The sequence below is a fragment of the Hippopotamus amphibius genome, chromosome 12, assembly GCF_030028045.1.
Source record: "Hippopotamus amphibius kiboko isolate mHipAmp2 chromosome 12, mHipAmp2.hap2, whole genome shotgun sequence".
NCBI classification, from domain to species: Eukaryota; Metazoa; Chordata; class Mammalia; order Artiodactyla; family Hippopotamidae; genus Hippopotamus; species Hippopotamus amphibius.
Genome location: NC_080197.1, coordinates 23,604,512 through 23,625,669, shown reverse-complemented (window position 1 = coordinate 23,625,669; position 21,158 = coordinate 23,604,512). Strand labels below are relative to the sequence as shown.

Below are 21,158 nucleotides of genomic sequence, written 5' to 3'. Positions count from 1 at the left end.
TCTTCTGCCTTGTAAGGCCCGGCGCCGCGCCCCGCCCGGCGCCCCCACCGCGCCCAGCCCAGACCCCACCGACGGCCCGCCAGCCCCGGCGCCGCACCCGCTCCGCGCAGCGAGCCAGCGCCTTCTCCGCACCAGGTGGGAGCCCGGCGGCCCGGGTGGACTAGAGTGGGCGGTGTGACGGCCGCGGCGCGAACCGGGGGGCGCAGGGGGGTGTCGGAGGGTCTCTGGGCAGGGAGAGCGCGTGGGGCTGGCTGGGGCTGCCAGGTGGCTCGGCCCGACGGAGATTCTGGCTGGGGCTGGGCAGCAGGGAGACTGTTCCCGGCTCTGGAACCAGTGGGCCTGTGGCCAGGGAAGACTGTCCTGGCCCTGCCTCTTTGCTGTGAAGTTAGAAACGCCAAGCCCAGGACTCGGGAGGCCCCGGAGGATGGGAGGGGGTTGTGGTCGCGGTGAAGTGGATCCATGGTGTGTCCTCCGGATCATCCGTGTCCCATCCCCCATCTCCTGGGGCAGGAGAGAGGGATGGAAACCGGAGTAACCTCCGCCCATACACACCAGGACTCTGTGTCGTGCACCAGGGCTTCCCGCTCTGAGCCATCTGCCCACCTGGGCCTGCTGGGTGGGGAAGCTGCAGCCAGGGGGCCCTGCAGGCTCACCCCCTTCCCCCCCACCCCCAGGGCTGCAGGAACTGGTCCCTGCTTCTTCCTAGCCCTCTAGCTGCTCTGGCTACTCTCAGGAAACAGTCAGATAACTCTGCCTCAGATTAGGCGAGTTTACCAACAAGGCATCTGGCACTGCCAGCCATAGGGTCCATGAGGTAACGGGGGACACAGGTCTCGTCTTTGCTGTTACGGTGGGATTTCAGGCACCAGAAGGGGGGGAGGTGGCACCTAGTTGCAGCAGGCCAAGTACCAGCTATATCTGATCCCTGGTGTCCAGGGCCCCCGGGAGAAGGAGGGGAAGGCTCCAGGGCTAAGAGCCCAGCCTGTCTCTGACCCCAGTCCCTCAACCAAGACGAGAAACGGCCTCTGGTCACAGAAAGTCTTCAGTCCCTCGACTGCCACCAGCCCACCATGAAAGGCCATTTGCCACCCCCAGACTCAAGCCTAGCCTGGGGGTCCTGGCTTCCAGCTGGACTCTGTCCCTCTCATGGGCACACCACTTCTCGGGCCTCAGTTCTTTTAACTGCACGGTGGGGGGCGGGGGGGTACCCCACTCTCCCCACCCTGCTTCCCAAGATTGCTGGGATGGACACGCTGTAAAATTCCGTGCTCCAAGCCCTGTCATGGCCCCTCAACAGAGGAAGGCGGGAATGGGGCGGCCAGGAAGGCAGGGGAGCCGAGCCAGTATCAGAGCAGAGCTCGTGGCTGCTCCTGCCTCGGGCTGCGGCTTTCTCTCTCCTCCTGCCATGTCTGCCCTGGAACGTCACAGAGGCGGTGGGGGCAGGGGACACGTCTCCGCTGCCTTCTGTGGGTGCCGTAAGTCAAAGTTCCCAGAGAACACCCGGCTCAGGGACAGACGGGGCCCCTCAGAGCACTCACTACAGGACAGGGTGGCACTCCCAGCCGACGGCAACATCCGACGCCCACCCAGCTCAAGGGTGGGAAAAGCTTTTCTCTACCCACCCTGAACCACAGGAGAAACACTGGGGGGCCAGGTGTGTCGGTCCAGGGGGGCCCAGTGGGACCGTCTATAACTACAGACAGCTATGGTTCTGGGGAAGGGCTGGGGCTGGCCAGCGTCCCGCTCAGGGTTTAAGATCTCAAAGGCCAAAGATGGAGAATGGCTTGAACAGGGTCATGGGATAAAGGCCTGGAGACAGATCGAGGAGAACTTAAGGCTTCCTGCAGATCCTGAACCAAGGGGCTCAGGGCAGAGGAAAGAGGGTGGCAGCAGTCCTGGGGCCTCAGCCAGGCCCACAACCACCCCAGATGAGGGGCACACAGCCCTAGGTCTTCGGGGGCACAGTGCCCACAAGCCATGACAAGGGTTTAGGGAAAGAGGCCCTTGCTGGGCCTCAGTTTCCCCATCTGTACAGTGGGGCCAGTAGACTGGCTATAGTTGCCTTCACAGTCATTCATTAAACAAGCATCTGTGAGCACCTCCGTGGGCTTAGGTGTAAATCCGGGGGCTTACACCAGCCCTGACCTACTCTGAGGAGGAGACACCTTTAAGTGCCTACTGTCAAAGCCAGGGTGGGGGAACTGCTCCCCAAGGGCTGCCTGAAGAACTGGGCTGGAGAAGGAAGGGCGTTCCAGGGGAGGGACCAAGAAGAAAAGTCTAGGGGTATGCGGGGAGCAGCCAGAGGTCCAGCTTGGCAGGACTGCAGATAGCAGGACGGATGCTGTGAGGGACACCATGGCCAGTCAGAGAGCTGGGCAGGAGGTGTTCACACAGAGCCTTCGATGCCCGGCTGAGGGGCCAAGACTTGCTGGGGGGAGGAGGGGACGGCAGGAACCCTCACAGGTTTCAAGGTGAAGTGTCTGTATCTGTAATGGGTGAGACTGGCTGGAGTTCTCAGCCTGGGGGAGCTTTATGACCCTATAAGCACTGAGGCGTGAGAATCAGGAGTAGGGCCCAAATCAGGTCTATCATCCACCCTGAGGGGCTGGTCAAGTGTGGGCAGGTCGGGGGAAGGGAGACTGCCCACAGCACTGGCCTTCCAGAACCCCCAGAGGAGGGAGGGCAGAGGGATGGAGAGGAGGAGAGGAGGAGGAATGTCAGGAATGCTGACCGCTGACCCAGCTCCTTCCTGCTGGTGGGGGCAGGGAGCCTCAGCGCCTCTCACAAGGCAACCCACCTTGTCACTGGGAGAGAGACGGACAGTGTAAATGCTATTAAGGATTAAAGGAGATAAATCACGGAAATGGTTGGCACCGAACCCAATCCTAAGTGTCTTACCCAAACAGTCACAGCAAAGATAGCTTCCTCTGTGCTGGGCACCATGCCAGGAGCTTCTCGGGCACTAAGTCAATTAATCCCTTCGGCTGGGCACTCCTATCCCATTCCCAGTGAGGAAACTCACTCAGAGAGACAGAGGAAGTTGTTTCAGGCCACACAGAGCCCACACTGTCTCCTTTTGCGATGCACTGGGTGACAGGAGCCCCAAGCCTGTGGGAGCACGAAGGCCACGCCCAGGCACTGACAGCTGAGCATGGCTAGGCCAGAAGGTTCTCTGGCCCAAGGTAACTGGCTCTTCTACCTACACCCACTGCCTGCAGGAAAGCCCCACACGCCTGCAGCCAAGATGTCCAGTAAACGGGCCAAGGCCAAGACCACCAAGAAGCGGCCGCAGCGGGCCACATCCAATGTCTTCGCGATGTTTGACCAGTCCCAGATCCAGGAGTTTAAGGAGGCCTTCAACATGATCGACCAGAACCGAGATGGCTTCATTGACAAGGAGGACTTGCATGACATGCTGGCCTCGATGGGTGAGCAGGGTGGGGGGTGGGGTCTAAGTGGGCCCAGCTCGGGCTGCAGCTGGAACGGGCAGGGAGGCTGCCCATCCCTACAGAGCACTTCCTGTGTACTGACAGGAGGCACCACCCTGGAGGGTAGCTGCCGTCACTTTCTCCATTTAACAGATAGGGAAACTGAGGCACAGAGCAGTTTGGCACTGGACTTGAACCCAGACAGGCCCACTCCAGGGCAGGACTGCCTCAGGCAGATGTGTAGATTGGGCTGCCCAGTAACATTTCATTTAAAGAAAGGGATCAGCAACTACAAGAAAGTTTGAACTGCGTGGACTTTCCATTGTACAGATGGGGAAACTGAGGCCTAGAGGGGAGGCCAGGGCACCTCCCCCTCCTTCAGAGGTCACCTGTGTCAGACTCTGAGAGGCTGACTCCAGTGATTTCCCCAGAATCCGAACTTAGAGCTGAAAGGGTTCAGGAATCTAGTAGCTTTCACCATTGCTCAGATGGGGAAACTGAGGCCCAGAGGCCAGGCCTCCAGACACCAGCCTCCAGCTTGTGGCTCTGCCTCCGCATCCCTCCCCATGTGCTGGCCACAGACAACCAGCCTCAGCCCCAGCTCCTGGCACCCGCTTCATCCAGGTGAAAGCGTCTGGGCTAGACGTTGGTTGGGGGGCGGTGGGGGGGGGCAGGTCCCCTGGACCGCCTGTGTCCAAATAGGCCTGAATCAGTCCCTGAATCACGACCCTCCCAGCTGGGCAGCCCTGCTCTGTGCCTGTTTCCCCTCCTGTGCAGTGGTGCCCTCGTGTGCACCCCCAGGGTGTCTGGTGGGAGGAGCAAGCAATGCAGAGGGAGCAGGAGTGCTGACATCACACACTGCCCCCACCCTCGGTGCCATGCCTCTCCCACCTTCAGGCCAGACTCCCCTGAAGGCTCCCTCCCTGAGGAGGTCACCAGCAGGAGGGAGGACGGAGGCCTGGTGAAGGGAGGAGCTGTGAGTCCTGGTGTCACAGCGCTTCAGGCCTCAGCCATCCCATGGGGACACAGCAGTGTGTGAGGCTCAGAGACAGGGACACTCCTTCCCATTTGTGACGCAGCATCTGCACCCAGGGCCCTTACCCCCAGAGACTTGATGACAGCCCTGGACACCTACGCAGAAAAATCCCCACTCCTGTTATAGCTCATGTCAGTGGGTCCACAGATCAGTCATGGCCTTTGGTTAAGAACATCATCCTCTGGGAATTCCCTGGTGGTCCAGAGGTTAGGACTCACGCTTCCACTACAGGGGGCATGGGTTCGATCCCTGGTTGGGGAACTAAGATCCTGTGTGCCACAGAGTGCAGCCAAAAGCAAACAAAAAAGGAACATCATCCTCAGGTTAAAAAACAAGAGCAGCAAATAATAAAATACTAATAGCAAGAAGCATCTCTGCAGGTATTATCTTAAATCTCAAAGCAATCCTATTAGGTAGGTGTGATTATCATTCCCACTTTATAATGAGGCAACAGAGGCTCAGAGAGGTTAAGTAATCTGCCCAAGGTCACACAGCGACTAAGTGGTAGAGCTGGGATTTGAACCCAGCAGCTGATTGAGTCCATAGGGCCACGCCAGTCATTGTTCTGCGCATTTTACAGCCATTGCCTTCTTCATCTTCCCAATTCTTCTCAGAGGCAGGGGACACAGGCACCGAGCTGGGATTCAAACCCTAGCCTGGGTGACACCAAAGCTCACTGGTTTAACTACTTTCGAAACTGTGCCTGGGATGTGGGGTCTGGCTGCCTGCCTTCGAGTACTGGCTCTACTCCTTACTGTGTGACTGAGGACAAGCCCTAACCTCTGTGCCTCCCACACCTGTCGGGGGGGGGGGGTAAGAATGCTGACCTCACAGGTGGTGAAAGGTAAAGCCACAAGGCACACAGAGGGGTGCACGGGATGCACTGAGCCGTCAGCAGACGGGGGCTCTTATACCTCCGCGAGCATTGCCGATGGCAGACATCCAGACCCCAGACCCGAGGAGGAAAGTGGTCAAGGCCGCCAGGAGAGCGGGGAGGGAGCAGTCAGAGAGCCAGCCGTCCCGGAGAGATGCTTTACAGTGTACAAGACTTGCTGTCTCCTGTCTGTGGGGCCATGAAGGGAGGGGACAGGGAGGAGGGAGGGGCCGGGAGGGGACAGCAGGCACGAATGGCCCTCCCGTCACAGGGAAGAACCCCACGGACGAGTACCTGGAGGGCATGATGAGCGAGGCCCCGGGGCCCATCAACTTCACCATGTTTCTCACCATGTTTGGGGAGAAGCTGAACGGCACGGACCCCGAGGACGTGATCCGCAACGCCTTCGCCTGCTTCGACGAGGAGGCCTCAGGTCGGCAGCCTCTGGGTGGAGGCCTGGATGGGGCTGGGGCTGCGCACCTCCCCCAGGGCACCACCGCGTATGCCAGGGCGACCTGGGCACGCAAGGACTTCAGGGCCCCTTGCCCCCAAAGGCCAGAACACAGATCACCCGTCTGCTGGTTTCTGTTGCCAGAACTATAAAAGCCATGCTGCTTTCTTGTCTTCTCCCTCAGATGTGAGGCTGACACAGCCCACATCCACCAAGCCTTCCCACGTCCTATTCACTTGTTGGCCCAACACACTAGGCCTCTGCTTTCTGCCCTTCCAGAAACGAAACCATTTCAGGCCCTCTGGCCAACAAGGTACAGAAACCAGTCCCCATTCTCAAATCTTCCAAAGGGCTTCTATCCCACAGCTGGTTTCTCCCAGGGACAGAGCGATGCTGGCAGTAGTCGCTTTGGTAGTTTCTGAAGGGCCACAGGCGCACCACTGGCCTAAGCATATTCCAGCATTTTCCTGACTGCTGTCACAGTCCCCTACCAGGTTGGCATATTTTCATCCCCATTTTCCAGATCGAACAGGCAAAGAGAGGTTAAGTAACCTGCCCAAGGTCACAAAGCTAGAAAGAAGGGGGGGTTAGCATTCAGACTCAGGCAGTGGAACTCTGGGGCTCAGGCCCTTAAAGCAGCACACAGCCAGCAACCGCCCCCCCCCCCCCCCCCAGCCCCAGGTCCCTCACAGAGACACCACTGACAGTCCCACTGTGGAACTCTTCCCTCTGGGCCCTGGCGACCTTGAACTGAACAGAGACCAGGGCTGTGTCTTTTCCTGGCCCATCCCCAGTCTGTAAGGTCTCGTGGGGGGCCTGGGGGTGGGGGGTGTTCGGTGTGTCCTGGCCCAAGTCCGTGTCTCATGGCTCTGGCCCCGCCCCCAGGTTTCATCCATGAGGACCACCTTCGGGAGCTGCTCACCACCATGGGCGACCGCTTCACCGACGAGGAAGTGGACGAGATGTACCGCGAGGCGCCCATTGATAAGAAAGGCAACTTCAACTACGTGGAGTTCACCCGCATCCTCAAACACGGCGCCAAGGACAAAGATGACTAGGCCACCCCAGCCCCCACCCTGTGCCCAGGCCCCCGTCCCTGTCACCTGCTCCCGCACACACTGTCTGCAGCAGCTCCGTGCCCACGAGCCCAAGGGCCCCTCTCAGAGGAGCCTCCCTCTGAGGGCTTAGAGGCTCAGCTCCCAGTGGAGGAAACGGGCTGAGAAAGTGTAGTGCCAGGCAAGAGGCACAGCCAACGTGAGGCAGGTGTTCCCCCTGTGCCCCTCCAAGGAAACCCCATCTTCTTGGGAGCTGGGCCAGAGGCTGGACCTGCAGGCACCAAGGGAAGGCCCCTCAAGAGAGCCCAGGCCTCGGCTGTTGCCCGCCCCCTCCCAGGCTGCTCCCCGCAGGAAGGGCCCCACATCCTGGTCTGAGACACCACCTCACGTGCACCCCCATGCAGGGCACGGAAGCCCTTCCCCAGCCACTGCCGCAAACACACGAACCTCACCAAGGCCCCTCTCAGCGGACAGGATGCCGGTCCCCTCCCCTACAGCCTGCCCAGTCACCCGCACACAGCCCACCCCGCCAGGGGTGCGCTGCAGAAGATGCACGGGGGTGGATGCTTGTCTCCGGGAGGCAGGATCTCTAATAGAAGGCTGAGCACTGCTTTGGGTCTGTGTGTCTGTGGTTGGGGTGAAGTACAGGAGCCTCTAGGCCCCAAACACCCTTCCGCCCTCTCCTCCCATCCCCAGTGGCTGCCTCATCCTTCACCCCACCCCACTCCCACCCTGGCCCAGGGAAGGCTCAGCTGAGACCAGACCAGCAGTGGGGAGCAGACAGAGGTACTGAGGGGGAAAACTCTCCTGGGAGGGAGGGGGCAGAGTGGGGAGGACCCACAGGAATCGCCACAGCAAATCCCAGTGAGGGTTCTGGGCCTCTGAGGGAGCAGAGATCAAGGTCACAGCCTTCAGGTCTAGAGGCTGGATCTCTACGGTCACCTCAATGCTCTTGGAAAGTCAGGTGGTCCTGGAAGAACAGGGAGGCTTTGGGAAGAGTGAGGAGAGCTCATCCTATCAGCTCAGGGGCAGAGATGAGAATGAATGGGTTCCCTGTGGGCAGCTCGGGCAGCTACCAGGTGTGTTCTGGGCTGCGCCCTCTGCAGCTGGAGGGTCAGTTCAGCCACGTGACCAGCAGCACAGCAAGCCCCAGCTTTCCACATCCCACACACACAAGAGACAGGCAGGAGTGGGATCCCTGTTACATCTGAAAAATGGGGACACTGACAACAGTGTCTGGGGCAAAAGGGGAGGGGAAATATTGCTGAATGAACAGAGAAAGTCGATACAAGGACTGTCTGAGGTCACCCAGTGGCTCTGGGGCAGAGGGAGAGCTGCACCCTGGCCTCTGGACCTTTCATGGGGCTCAGGCCCGAGCTGGACACAGGGAGCAGATGCTGGGCCCAGCTTGGTCCTGCTGTGTTCCCTAAGGGTCAGCCAGCCAGCCACAGCACGTAACAAAGGTGTGAGATCAGAGCCAAGGGAGCTCTGAACACTAAGGGGACCCTGCACTGGCCCAGGAGGCCTAACCTCCCACAGGCCTCTGCCCCTACCTGGGCGCAGGCCCCTTCCAGCCGAGCCCTGGTCAGAGCCCCATGAAACCCCTCCTCTTGCCTCCAAATCGAGCCCCACAACTCCCTGATCTCAACTTCAGATGGAGGCAGCCGCAAACGAGTTCCAACCAGGCCCAAATACTCCCCAGACTCAGTCCCAGCCCTGACCCCAGGATGTGGGCCCTGAGCAACCGTCACCCCAACCTGACGCTGAGCCTGGCCACCCACTCACGGCGGAGGCCTCCCAGGCCTCCCAGAGCACTGGCCACGCATGCCCAACACGAGGGTCACAGGTCACGCAGCAGAGCCACTGTGGCACCAAAGGCCTTCCTGGAAGAAGGCAGGGACATGTGGTCGGGAACAAACCTCGGTCCCAACCCCCAGGTCTGTCACAAGCCTGCTCCCCCTCCACCCCAGAGTGACAGAAGGATTCACACCCAGGTGTGGGCAGGACAGAACCAGTGCAGCCTCACTGGTTTCAGAGCTGGCCTGGGGGAACAGGACCCAGGCGATGGAAAAGGGAAGTGCTCTGTATGGAAGGGCAGGACCGGCAGGCCGGGTGGGGGGGGGGGATCTGCAGGGGCCGCTAGGAGGGAAACGGTGCTGCAGGGCGTGGAAATGGCCTGAACAGCAGTCTGGCAGCAGGAATGCATGTGGCGTACACTCAGGAGCCAGGAAGAAGGCAGTTTTTCACCCATTAATTTATTAACATCTCGCATTTTTATTTTTTAAAAATATTTATTTAGTTATTTGGCCACAACCGGTCTTAGTTGTGGCACGTGGGATCTAGTTCCCTGACCAGGGATCGAACACAGGCCCCCTGCACTGGGAGTGTGGAGTCTTAACCACCGGACCACCAGGGAAGTCCCTCACAGCAGCTTTTTAGAAAAGCAGCAACGAATGTTTTATTTCTCACAGGCAACACTTGGACATAGCAGTGAAGCACCCTCAGAACTTTCAGAGTCTGGCACAAAACTCAGAGGCCACACATACACACAAAAAGACCAGTGGATTTAAACTCATGAAGCCTAAATGCTTCTGTAGGGCTAAAGAAATCATAAGCAAAGTTAAAACCAAATACAGTTCGGGAGGAAACATTTGTAGAATGATTAATAAAAAAAAGAGTCAACAACACTATCCTACAAAAAGAGCTTCAGGGACTTCCCCCTGGGAAGATCCCACATGCCATGGAGCAACTAAGCCCGTGCACCACAACTACTGAGCCCACGTGCCACAACTACTGAAGCCTGCATGCCTATAGCCTGCACTGTAGAAGAGGAGCCACCACAATGAGAATCCCGTGCACCACAACAAAGATCCCGGCTCTCCACAACTAGAGAAAGCCCGTGTGCAGCAATGAAGACCAACACAGCCAAACATAAAATAAATAAAATAAATAATTTAAAAAAATCAACTATTCATGTTAAAAATTCTTAGTAAATTAGAATAGAGGAGAATATCCTTAATTGGATTAGTAATATCCAAGGAAAAAAGCTGGATCAAATAGCATCCTAGGGACTTCCCTTGTGGTCCAGTGGGTAAGATTCCGTGCTCCCAATGCAGGTGGCCTAGGTTCAATCCCTGGTCTGGGAACTAGATCCCACGCTGCAAGTAAGAGTCCTCATGCCACAACTATAAGCCCACATGCCGCAACTAAAGATCCTGAATGCTGCAACAAAGATCCCGCATGTCTCAACTAAGACCCAGTGCAGCCTAAATAATAAACAAACCAACCAACCAAAGAGCATCCTAAAGAGACAAAAGTTAAAGGCAGACCCTTTATAATCAGGATTGAGAAAAGGGTACCCACTCTCACCACCTTTATTCAACACTGTTTGGTAAACAGGAAAAACAAACAAAAAACATATTGTACTGGAAGACCCAGACCACCCTCCAGGTCCAGTACAAAGAGACAAGGGAAAAAAAACAGAAGCCTCAGAATTGGAAAAGAAGAAATAAAACTGCCATCATTTGCAGGTTTGACTATTTACAAAGAATCTATAATTAGAAATAATAGAAAGGCTTCCCTGGTGGCACAGTGGTTAAGAATCTGCCTGCCAATGCAGGGGACACGGGTGCAATCCCTGGGCCAGGAAGATCCCACATGCCACGAAGCAACTAAGCCCGTGTGCCACAACTACTGAGCCTGCGCTCTAGAGCCCGCAAGCCACAACTATTGAGCCTGTGTGCCACAGCTACTGAAGACCGCACATCTAGAGCCTGTGCTCCACAGCAAGAGAAGCCACTGCAGTGAGAAGCCCAAGCACTGCAACAAAGAGTAGTCCCCGCTCGCTGCAACTAGAGAAAGCCCACACAGAGCAATGAAGACCCAACTCAGCCAATAAATAAATAAGGAAATAAACTTATATAAAAAAAGAAATAATAGAATTTAGTCAAGTGGGTGGATATAGGATTAACACATGAAAGTCAGTTGCATTCCTACATACCAGCAGCAAACAACTAGAAAATATAATTTAAAAGGAAAAAACACTGAAAGCATTATAAGAAAATATCAAGCATCTAAGAATAAATTGAACAAGAGGTGTGTAATACCTGTGCAAGACCTAAAGTAAAATTATAAAACTTTATTAAGTGATATGTAAAAAGACCTAAGTAAATGGGGAAATAAATCATATCTACAGATAGCAAAGATATCAGTTTCCTCAAAAGTGATTTACAGACTCAATGCAATTATGTTCAAAACTGCGAGAATGTTTTTCATGAAACTTTGTCAAGATGATTCTAAAATTTATGTGGAAAAGTAAAGGGCCACAAATAGCCAGATAATTGTGAAAAAGAAGAGGGAAGAAAGTTGCGCCTTCTTAGATTTCAGGACTTAATATGAAGCTATAATAAAAATGACAGTGTGATGTCAGTGGAGGGATATATAAAATGATCAATGGAATAGAACAAAGAGCTCAGGGACTTCCCTGGTGGCAGTGGTTAAGACTCCGCACTCCCAATGCAGGGCGTCTGGGTTCCATCCCTGGTCAGGGAACTAGATCCCACATGCATGCCACAAATAAGGAGCTGGTGAGTCGCAACTAAGGAGCCCACCTGCCACAACTAAGACTCGTTGCAACCAAATAAATAAATAAATATTAAAAAAAAAAAAGAAAAGAATAGAGAGCACAGGAACAAACCCACACATTCATGAAACTCAATAAATGAAGCTGATACTCACCAAAGGGGCTACAAAAAACAAACCAACCCTCTCAATACTATGTACTGCTGAGGATAACAATGGGGAGCAACTAGAATTCTCACATACTACAGGCGGGGAGAGTAACAGGTAAAACTACTTTGGAAAACCATTTCGCAGCATCTATTAAATCTGAACATACATCTACCCCGTAACTCAGTAATTCCACTCCTAGGTATGTTCAATATCCAACAGAAATGTGGGCCCTGTTCACCAAAGACAGATGCAAGAATGCTCACAGCAGCACCACTATAATAGCCCCATACCAGAAACAACCCCATCTGCCCACCAATATAACGGACAAAGAAATGACAATGAACTACAGCTATGTGCATCGTTTGTGGATAAATCTCACAAACATCAAGTCAAGCCAGAAAAAAAAAAAAAGACACAGGGACTTCCCTGGTGGTCCAGGGGTTGAGAATCCATCTTGTAATGCAGGGGACGCCAGTTCGATCCCTTGTCAGGGAACTAAGATCCCACCTGCCATGGGGCAATGAAGCCTGCACACCACAACTGCTGAGCCCACGCATCAGAACTAGAGAGAAGCCCACGCACCACAACAAAAGATCCCATGTGCCACAACTAAGACACGACGCAGCCAAAAACTAAATAAATGATAAAAAAAAAAAAAACAGACACAAAGGAGTACACATTTCTATCAGTCAGGATTCAACCAGGGGGACGGAAACCACACTGGTTATTTCGAATGAGATTTATCTAATATAAATAATTGTTAACTAGGTATAAAGTTTTAATTAAGTAACTGAAAGGGTGAAAAGAGAACTCAAGAAATTTGAAAATATGGGTGATTTTTTTCCTCAGGAAGTATAAGAAACAACAGAAAATTCAAATAGAGTGATTCATATCAAGAAAAAGAAAATAAGGGACTTCCCTGGCTGCCCAGTGGTTAGGACTCTGCAAATCCACTGCAGAGGGCGCAGCTTCAAACCCTGGTCAGGGAACTAAGATCCCACATGCTGCGTGGCCCAAAAAAAAAAAAGTAAGAGAAAATGAGAATAAAACAGAGAAAATACCTGCAAATCATATATCTGATAAGAGACTTGTATATAAAGAATTCTCACAATAAAGAGATAATAACCCAATTTTAAAATGGGCAAAATATGAATAGACATTTCTCCAAAAAAGATATGCAAACCATCAATAAACAAATGCAAAGATGTTCAACATCATTAAGGAAATGGATTGCAATAATATAATAATAAAAACAAAAAATAACAAGTGTTGGAGAGGATGTAGAGAAATTCAAACCTTCATACACTCCTGGAGGAAATGTAAAATAATGCAACTGCTTTGGAAAATAGTCTGGTAGTTCCTCAAAAGGTTAAACACAGTTACCCCATGACCCAGCAATTCTACTCCTAGTATATAACCAAAGAAAATGAAAACATACATCCACATAAAAACGTGAACACAAATGTTCACAGCAGCATTATTCAAAATAGTTAAAAAACAGTGACAACCCAGATGGCCATCAACTGATGGGTGGATTAATAAATGTGGTGTATCCACGCACTGGAATATTACTCAGCAACAAAAAGAATGAAGTACTGATTCATGCTACAATATGGATACACCTCAAAACACTACGCTAAATGAAACAAGTCCATAACAAAAGATCATATGGTTCTACTTATATGAAATGTCCAAAATAGGCAAATCTATAGAGAATAAGGTACATTAGTGTCGGCCTAGGGCTGGGGTAGGGTGCAAAAGGAGAGTGAAATTAGATTATGCTAAAGGTCGTACAACTCTTTCAATCTACTAAAATTAATTGAGCTGTATACTTTAAATGGGTGAATTTTATGATACGTAAATTATATAACAGTAAAGCTGTTAAAACAAATAATAGTCAAAAAAAAACCCCAAACACCCTAAGCTAACATTTTTTGTAAAGCTTGGCGGTGGTGGTGGTTGTTTTTCTCTTCAAAGGCTAGCACATTTAAACTGTTAAATAAATTATATTTTCTTGAAATTTTTGTATTTCCATATATTTATGTAAGCCCCATTAGTGCTGATAAACCTTAAATTTAAAAGCTATAATTTCACTTATTAATTAACATTCTATGGAGGTAGGAAAATATTTCAGACTCATATAGAAACACTGAACACTTTCAGCTTCAGTTCAACAATCTCAGCCATGTGCCAAAATAAACCAAAAAAACACAAAAACCCACTGGCCCGTATCTCAATGTGCTGTTCTTTCAATGCTATTTCTCTCAATATTTTCTTAACTGATTTGAGCTCACAAATAATAAACAAATTATCAAAAAAAAGAAAAAGAAAAAAGACTAACAAATCAGATTCTCCCTCATCTCCCAGTGGATAGAGAATAGACCTCCAGTGTCCTGACAGAGATCAACAAACAGACCATAAAACCGACTGTCAGTCATTGCTGGCCACCATGAGAATAGCTTGAACTAAAACAAAACACAGAGTCAGAGAAAAAGCAATAAGGGGACTTCCCTGGTGGTCCAGTGGTTAAGACTCCAAGCTCCTAATGCAGAGGGCCTGGGTTCGATCCCTGGTGAGGGAACTAGACCCCACATGCCACAACCAAGAGTTCTCATGCCGCAACTAAAGATCCTGCACACCACAGCAAGGATCCCAGATGCTGCAACTAAGACCCAGCACAGCCAAATAAATAAATATTTTTAAAAAGTAAAAAGAAAAAGAAAAAAAGCAACACGGAAAAAGAAAGTTAAAAAAATAAACAGATGGGTATGAGGAGAGAAACAAAGTCAGTGAAGGTGAAGTTTTATTGACACTTAAAATTCACTTCAGAGGCCAGAAAAAAAGGTGTGCTTTAAACAACCCACGCGACCCCCTTCACAGACAACAGTTTAATTGGCTCTGGCAGGTAAGTTAAGTCCACGGAGCATCACAGCAGGATGTCCTCCAAAACTCAAAGCATAATGTTTAAGAACTTAGACATTGCACAGAATCCCTGACCAAAGCTCTCAAAACTGCCAAGGACATCAAAATCAAACGGACACATTTGGAAACAATCCAAATATCCTTCAAAACGATAAGTGGATAAACAAAATATGGGTCGTTCATCCAATGGAAAGCTCTTCATCAACAAGGAGCCAACGGCCTACTGATACACACAACAGAGAGGTGAACCTCAGCTGCACTGTGCTTAAAGGAAGAAGCAGATTCAGAAGGCTATATATGATTCCACTTGCACGACAGTCTGAATATGACAGAACTACAGGACAGAAAACAGCTTAGTGATTGCCAGAAGCTAGGGGTGGGAAAAGAGACTGACAGTAAAAGGAGCACGAGGGAATTCTGGAGTGGGGGTGGGGCAGGGGGGACTGTTCTCTATCTTGATTATGGTGGTGATTACATGATTGCTTGTGTTTGTTAAAACTCATTTTTAACATTTATTTTTTTTATTTTTTATTTTTTTGGCTGCACCGCACGGCTTGTGGGATCTCAGTTCCCTGACCAGGGATTGAACCTGTGCCCTCAGCAGTGAAAGCGCGGAGTCCTAATCACTGGACCGCCAGGGAATTCCCTAAAACTCTTTTTTTTTTAATTTTTTATTTTATATTGTACTGCAGTTGATTTACAGTCTTGTGCTCGTAACACTCACCTTTTAAAAACTGAATTTTTACTGTATTAAAATGAAACAAGGAATGAATACCTACAATATTACAAGAAAAAAGTTATAGAATCTAACAGGCAAATGAGCAAAGCATATCAACAGGAGATTCACAAAAGGGTAGTTTTAACTAACAAGAACATCAACCTCACTGGTGTCCAGAAAGCAAAAACAAGACACCACTTTATACCCATTGGATTGCCAATCAGAGAGATGGATAATACCAAACACTGGCAAAGATAGAGAGGAAGGGGAATCCTTCTATGCTGGGTGATCGGGGATAGACTGGTTCCCCACACGGGACAGCACTTGCCAGTACTTGTGAACAAGTAAAGCCCCTCTGGCTGAGCAACTCGACACCTGGAAACATCTCCCAGAGAAACTGTGGGCAAGCCCAGAAGGGGCAGGACAACATGTCCACTGCTAGCAGCACTGATGGCAGCAGGGCGTTGGAGGGAACCCCCATGCCTGTCACAAGGAGAATGAGTAAGTGAAATGTGACAATGCGTGCTGTGGAAGACCATGCAACTCAACGTTCCTGCATCAACACAGATAGATATTAAAAACAATGTGAGTGGGGGAGGAGAAGCAGAATGAGAGCTGTCGCCTAATAACGGAAATGTAATTTTAAAAGGTGCATAAGATTTTAAAACCAGCATAGGATTGCTCAAGGGACCGTCTGGACATTACCCAAGGACCCAAAAAAACATTTTAGAATGGATTTGTAGGGTGGGCAGGGGCTCAGGAGACAGGGAGGAAAAGGAGGTGGGAGTCACCTGGGTTGGGAAAAGAGAAACGGAGTGAGACAGGAAAGAGCACCTGAAATTAAGAGGGTCCTACCTGATGGACAGATGATAAATCTCTACAAGGACAGGCGTGCAGTGAAGAATATATGAGAGGGGCTTCCCTGGTGGCTCAGTGGTTAAGAATCTGCCTGCCAATGCAGGGGACATGGTTTTGAGCCCTGGGCCGGGAAGATCCCACATGCCGCAGAGCAACTAAGCCTGTGTGCCACAACTACAGAGTCTGTGCTCTAGCCACAACTACTGAAGCCCGTGCACCTAGATCCCATGCTCTGCAACAACAGAAGCCACCACAATGAGAAGCCCACGCACTGCAATGAAGACCCAACACAGCCAATAAATAAATAAATAAATTTAGAAGAAAAAAAAAAGTATACGAGAAATGAGTGAGGTTTATCTGAAGTTCAGAAGGAACTTTGGTCAACTTAACTGAGAAATAAAGCAAGCCAAGCAGGGGAAAGGACTTTGCCCACAGTCTCAGTGCTGGAGTGTGGGGCAGGGTGGGGAGAAAGACACAGAGCCAGATCTGAAAGGACCTGAATGCAAGGTGAGAGTATTTGGTTTTTCCTCCTGCCCACCCCAGAGCACCAAGGAGTCTTTGAAGCATCTCAAGCAGGACAGAGCTTGGTGAGTTTGCCCAAGAAAGACCAATGTAGATGTAGGTGAGGGGACTCTACTGGAGATTGGGTACTAGGTACAACAAGCAACTATTTAGAGCCTGTTATGCAAGGTTTCAGGTGCTGGGAGATTCCGCAGTGAACAAAACAGTTTGCCATTGAGCAGGAGAGAGAGACAACAAAACTCACCTTCACAAACAAGGTTAAGTGTGATGTAGGAAAGATTAATGGGGCGAAGGAAGACCAGTCGTCAGTGGTCAGGGACAGCCTTCCTGAGGAGGTGACATTCAAGCTGAAATCAGGGGAAACAACAAGAGGTTAAAAACAAAACAAAACAAAACAACCCATGGATGTGAACTTGGCATGAAGTAAGGGGGGCTGAGGCTGGTATGAGAGGAGAGAAGGGGCCCAGATGGCAGGGGCCAAGTCATGAATTCAGAGCCTTCTAGGACCCTGGGGGAGTTTGGATAGGACTATAAATGCCATGGGAACCACGGGAAGGTTTCAAGCAGGGACAGACTTTCGTTTTTATTGGGCACTTACTATGGGCCATGTGCCAAGCTCTACATTTTACACGGATGATCGCATTCTATTCTGTACAACTCCCCCATGAAGACGGGCTGTGTTAACCCAATTCACACCTAAGGAAACTGAGGCGGGAAGAAGTTAAATGACCTACTCAAGTCAAGGTCACACAACTAGTAAGAGCAAGACCCACGCTCAATCACTGTGTAAGATGTTGCTTAATAAAATAATGGCGCACATTTAATAAGCAATTATTCTATTCAGGCAGTCTCATTTCAAGGGTGAAAGGGATCTTTTTAAGAATTCCTCTGGCTGTAAAATTATATGGGCAAATCCCTGGTCCCTCTCTGGGCCTCAGCGTCCTCACACATCAAATGGAAAGGCTGGACTTATATCAGGGAACACCACAGCTAGAAGGACCTCCAGTATCTCAGCTGTGACCCGGAGCAGGGCAGAGGCAAGCACAAGGTTGCCTTAAACCTGTCAGATGTCAGTGCAAATAAATCAACTCACATAACTGATTAAAACAATTCATATAATGGTCACGTAATATATGAACCTTAAAACAATTCATATACTTCTTCACATGCCCACCCCCGTTTTACAGATAAGGCCTAGCGGACCTGGGGTCACCAGTGAAGAGGAACTGAGGCTCAGACTTGAGGTTAAGTTGGGTTAAGTCCAGCTATTCGTACCATATTTATTGGCTTATGTGATACACAAGTACGTAAGATGCATCCCAATCTTACATGGCAAGCTTTGGGGAAATAATTCTGAGGTCATAGGTAACACAACGGAATAAGTAAGAGGACAAAATGCAGTCCTGGTTCTGCCATTTATTAGTAGCATGAACTTGAGCATGTTACTTAACCTCTCTGAGGCTCAGTCTCTCAGCTATACAAAATGGGGATAATCATATTCGCCTCACAGAGTTGCTATGAGGATTAAATAAGTTTATAAAGTACATAGAACAGTGCCTGGTAAGTAGAAAGTGCTACTTTTTTAAAAAGGGATTACATAAAATGAATTTTTAAATACATGCATTGAATGTGACCTTAAAGTGGTTTTATAGGAGGAAACACTTCTGTTTTGTAAATACAGTTTAGAGGATTCTAGTAGGAATTCACAAGCTCTGGAAAGGACAAAAATCCCAAAAGCTAAGGAAAAAAAGACATCAGTAACAAAATATACTAGATTTGTCAGTAAACGAAACCCCTTCCCATACATAAAATGGTGTAAATGAGAACACCAGAGCTGCAGCCAAGTGAATAAAAATCAAGCCACAATGCAAAAATATACTGAAGGAATTTCTACCTGGTACCTGCAGCAAAAGGATATATTATCAGCAAAATCTGGTACAAAGCGGCAAAACACATCCTTTTTTGCAGGCATGTTGTGTGTTGTCACTCTTCTCCACTAGCGGTCGCCCAAGGTCACCCAGAGAGTTCCAGACAGAGTTCAATTCCCAGCCCCTTCTGCTTTCCTACATACCTACTGCCTTCCAGAACTGCCTTCTGTTCTAAGATGCTCAAGGGACTGGTGGCCCCAGGCCTGTGGAGCCCTCAGGAGCTTAAATAAAGGAATTCTCCACCCAGGTACCTAAGAACCACCCTTTGCACCATCCCCATCCATCTACAATGTGAGCACACTACAAGGCAGCAGGGAAATTGCAAACTGCATTTTCCTGGGGAAAGGGGGGCACAAGTCATATGCGAGCGAATAGGATATTACCCCCATTTTACAAGTGAGGAAACTGAGGCTCAAAAAGGTTCAGCAACCTGTCCAGGGTCACACAGCTAGGGAACTTCAGAAGTAGAGTTCACACCCAGGTGGGTTAGACCTTTGTCACTTGGTAACTAATCCCGCACCCTCCGATCTGGGAGGCAAACAGGTAAGGAGGGTGTATGAAGGAGGGGTCATGAAGGGATGTCTACTTCCTCCCCCAAAGTCCCTCCATGCCTTCCCCAACTGGTCCAAGGCTGTCTCCTCTCCCCACTGAGCCATGACACTTGAGATGGGGTCTAGGTCTTTTCTTGGCTCCCCATCTGAGCAAAATCCGAGAGCTACAAAGTAAGCCAGGGCCCCTGAGCCCCACTCAGAAATGCTCTTTGAAAAAAAAAAAAAAAAACTTTAAAAAATATGTTTGTTTATTTATTTATTTTTGGATAGTTACAGAAGGTAAGGAATCTTGACTTTTTTTGGCTGCTCGGCATGTGGGATCTTAGTTCCCTGACCATAGATTGAACCTGCGCCCCCTGCACTGGAGGGGCGAAGTCTTAACCACTGGACCTCCAGGGAAGTCCCCAGAAATGCTCATCTTCGTTGCTCAACTATGACTTGGCCTCCTCCCTCTCCTGGCCCCCCATTCCTACCCCAGTGCCTCCTCTCAGTTTCCCAATCTCTCCTCAAACCCTGTCAGTTCTACAATCAGAATCGCACTCAAGTCCCTACACTTGTCCCACTAGTTCTCAGGCTGGCCTGAAGCTCCTTTCTCTGGCTGATGGACTTCATGTGGACTACTGAGACAGTCTTTTGTTCTCATTTTTTTTAAACTGAAGTATAATTTATATATGGAAAAACGCATACATCTGAAACGTACAGCTCCATGAACTGCACTAGCTTCTTAACCAGCCTTCCTGATTCTCCCCGGACCTGCCTCTCAACCATCCTTCACAGGGCAGTTTCCAGTTGCTCTTCCCAAGTATATGGGACCATGTCATTGCCCTGGCCAAAACCCTCCAGAAACAGAATATAAGCACTCTTTGCCTTTGAGAAAGAAAAATATGAAGTCAGGAACTTCCCTGGTGGCGCAGTGGTTGAGAATCCACCTGCCAATGCAGGGGACATGGGTTTGATCCCTGGTCCGGGAAGATCCCTCATGCCACAGAGCAACTAAGCCCATACATCACAACTACTGAGCCCCTGCAGCAACTACTGAAGCCCGTGCGCCTAGAGCCTGTGCTCCACAACAAGAGATGCCACTGCAATGAGATGCCCGCACACTGCAAAAAAGAGTAGCCCCTGCTCACCCCCACTTAAGAAAGCCCACATGCAGCAACCAAGACCCAACACAGCCAAAAGATAAATAAATAAATTTATTTTAAAAAAAAAGAAAAAAGAAAGAAATCCACTTCAGCTACAGGGAAACTGTTAGGCACAAGATACTTGGTTCTTAAAGGATTTTGTTTATCCAGATGCTCAGCTATAAAATGTCCCCAACTGGGATGATGAGAAAGTAAATTTACAACCAAGTGAACAAAGAGCATAGTTTAACTGTGTGTATAAGCTGTTGATCAACTTAAATTTATTTATTTTTAATTTTTTAATTTTTTTTGGCCGCACCACACGGCTTGCAGTTCTCTGGCCAGGGATCAAACCTGCACCCTCAGCAGCGAAAGCTTGGAGTCCCAACTACTGGGTCGCCAGGGAACTCCCAACTTAAACTGAATGTATGGTTACATTTAAACGTTTGTTGTGGTTGCATTTGTTTCTCTTTACTACTGCTTTGTCTGTGTCCCACTGTTTTTTTTTTTTGTTTCAAATAAAACTTATCTCCTTTAAGTGCAAAATGAAATTAATTTTGACAAATCTTTGTTCATTCGCCTTTTTGGTTGAGCCCTTCTCCCTCTCTCTCAGTTCATGCAACCACTGATCTTTTATAGATTTCTTTGCCTTTTCTAGCATTTTAAATGAATAGGTCATACAATACTTACTCTTTTGTGTCTGGCTCCTTTCTCTTGGCATATTTTTTGAGATTCATCTATGTTACTGCATGTACCTGTCATTCCTTTTCAGTGCTGAGTAGTATTCCATTATAAGGATATAGCACAACTTATTCAGCCTTTCACCAGTTGATAGATATCTGGGTTGCTTACAGTTTGGAGCCATTATGAATAAGGCTGCTAGGAACAGTCGTGCACAGGTTTTTGTGTGGACATATACTTTGCTCTCTACCAAAAATGACAGACTTCTCTGTGGTGCTC

At 49.7% G+C, this 21,158-nt stretch overlaps 1 protein-coding gene across 1 annotated transcript; it reads left to right on the top strand.

The window, feature by feature from the left end:
• MYL9 (myosin light chain 9) lies at positions 1–7,454 on the top strand. The gene is made up of 4 exons (XM_057701756.1): positions 1–135; positions 3,219–3,428; positions 5,610–5,771; positions 6,675–7,454. Exons 2-4 carry the CDS (start codon positions 3,245–3,247, stop codon positions 6,845–6,847), a joined length of 519 nt encoding a protein of 172 aa, XP_057557739.1. The 5' UTR covers positions 1–135; positions 3,219–3,244; the 3' UTR covers positions 6,848–7,454.
• Positions 7,455–21,158: the final 13,704 nt, after the last annotated feature.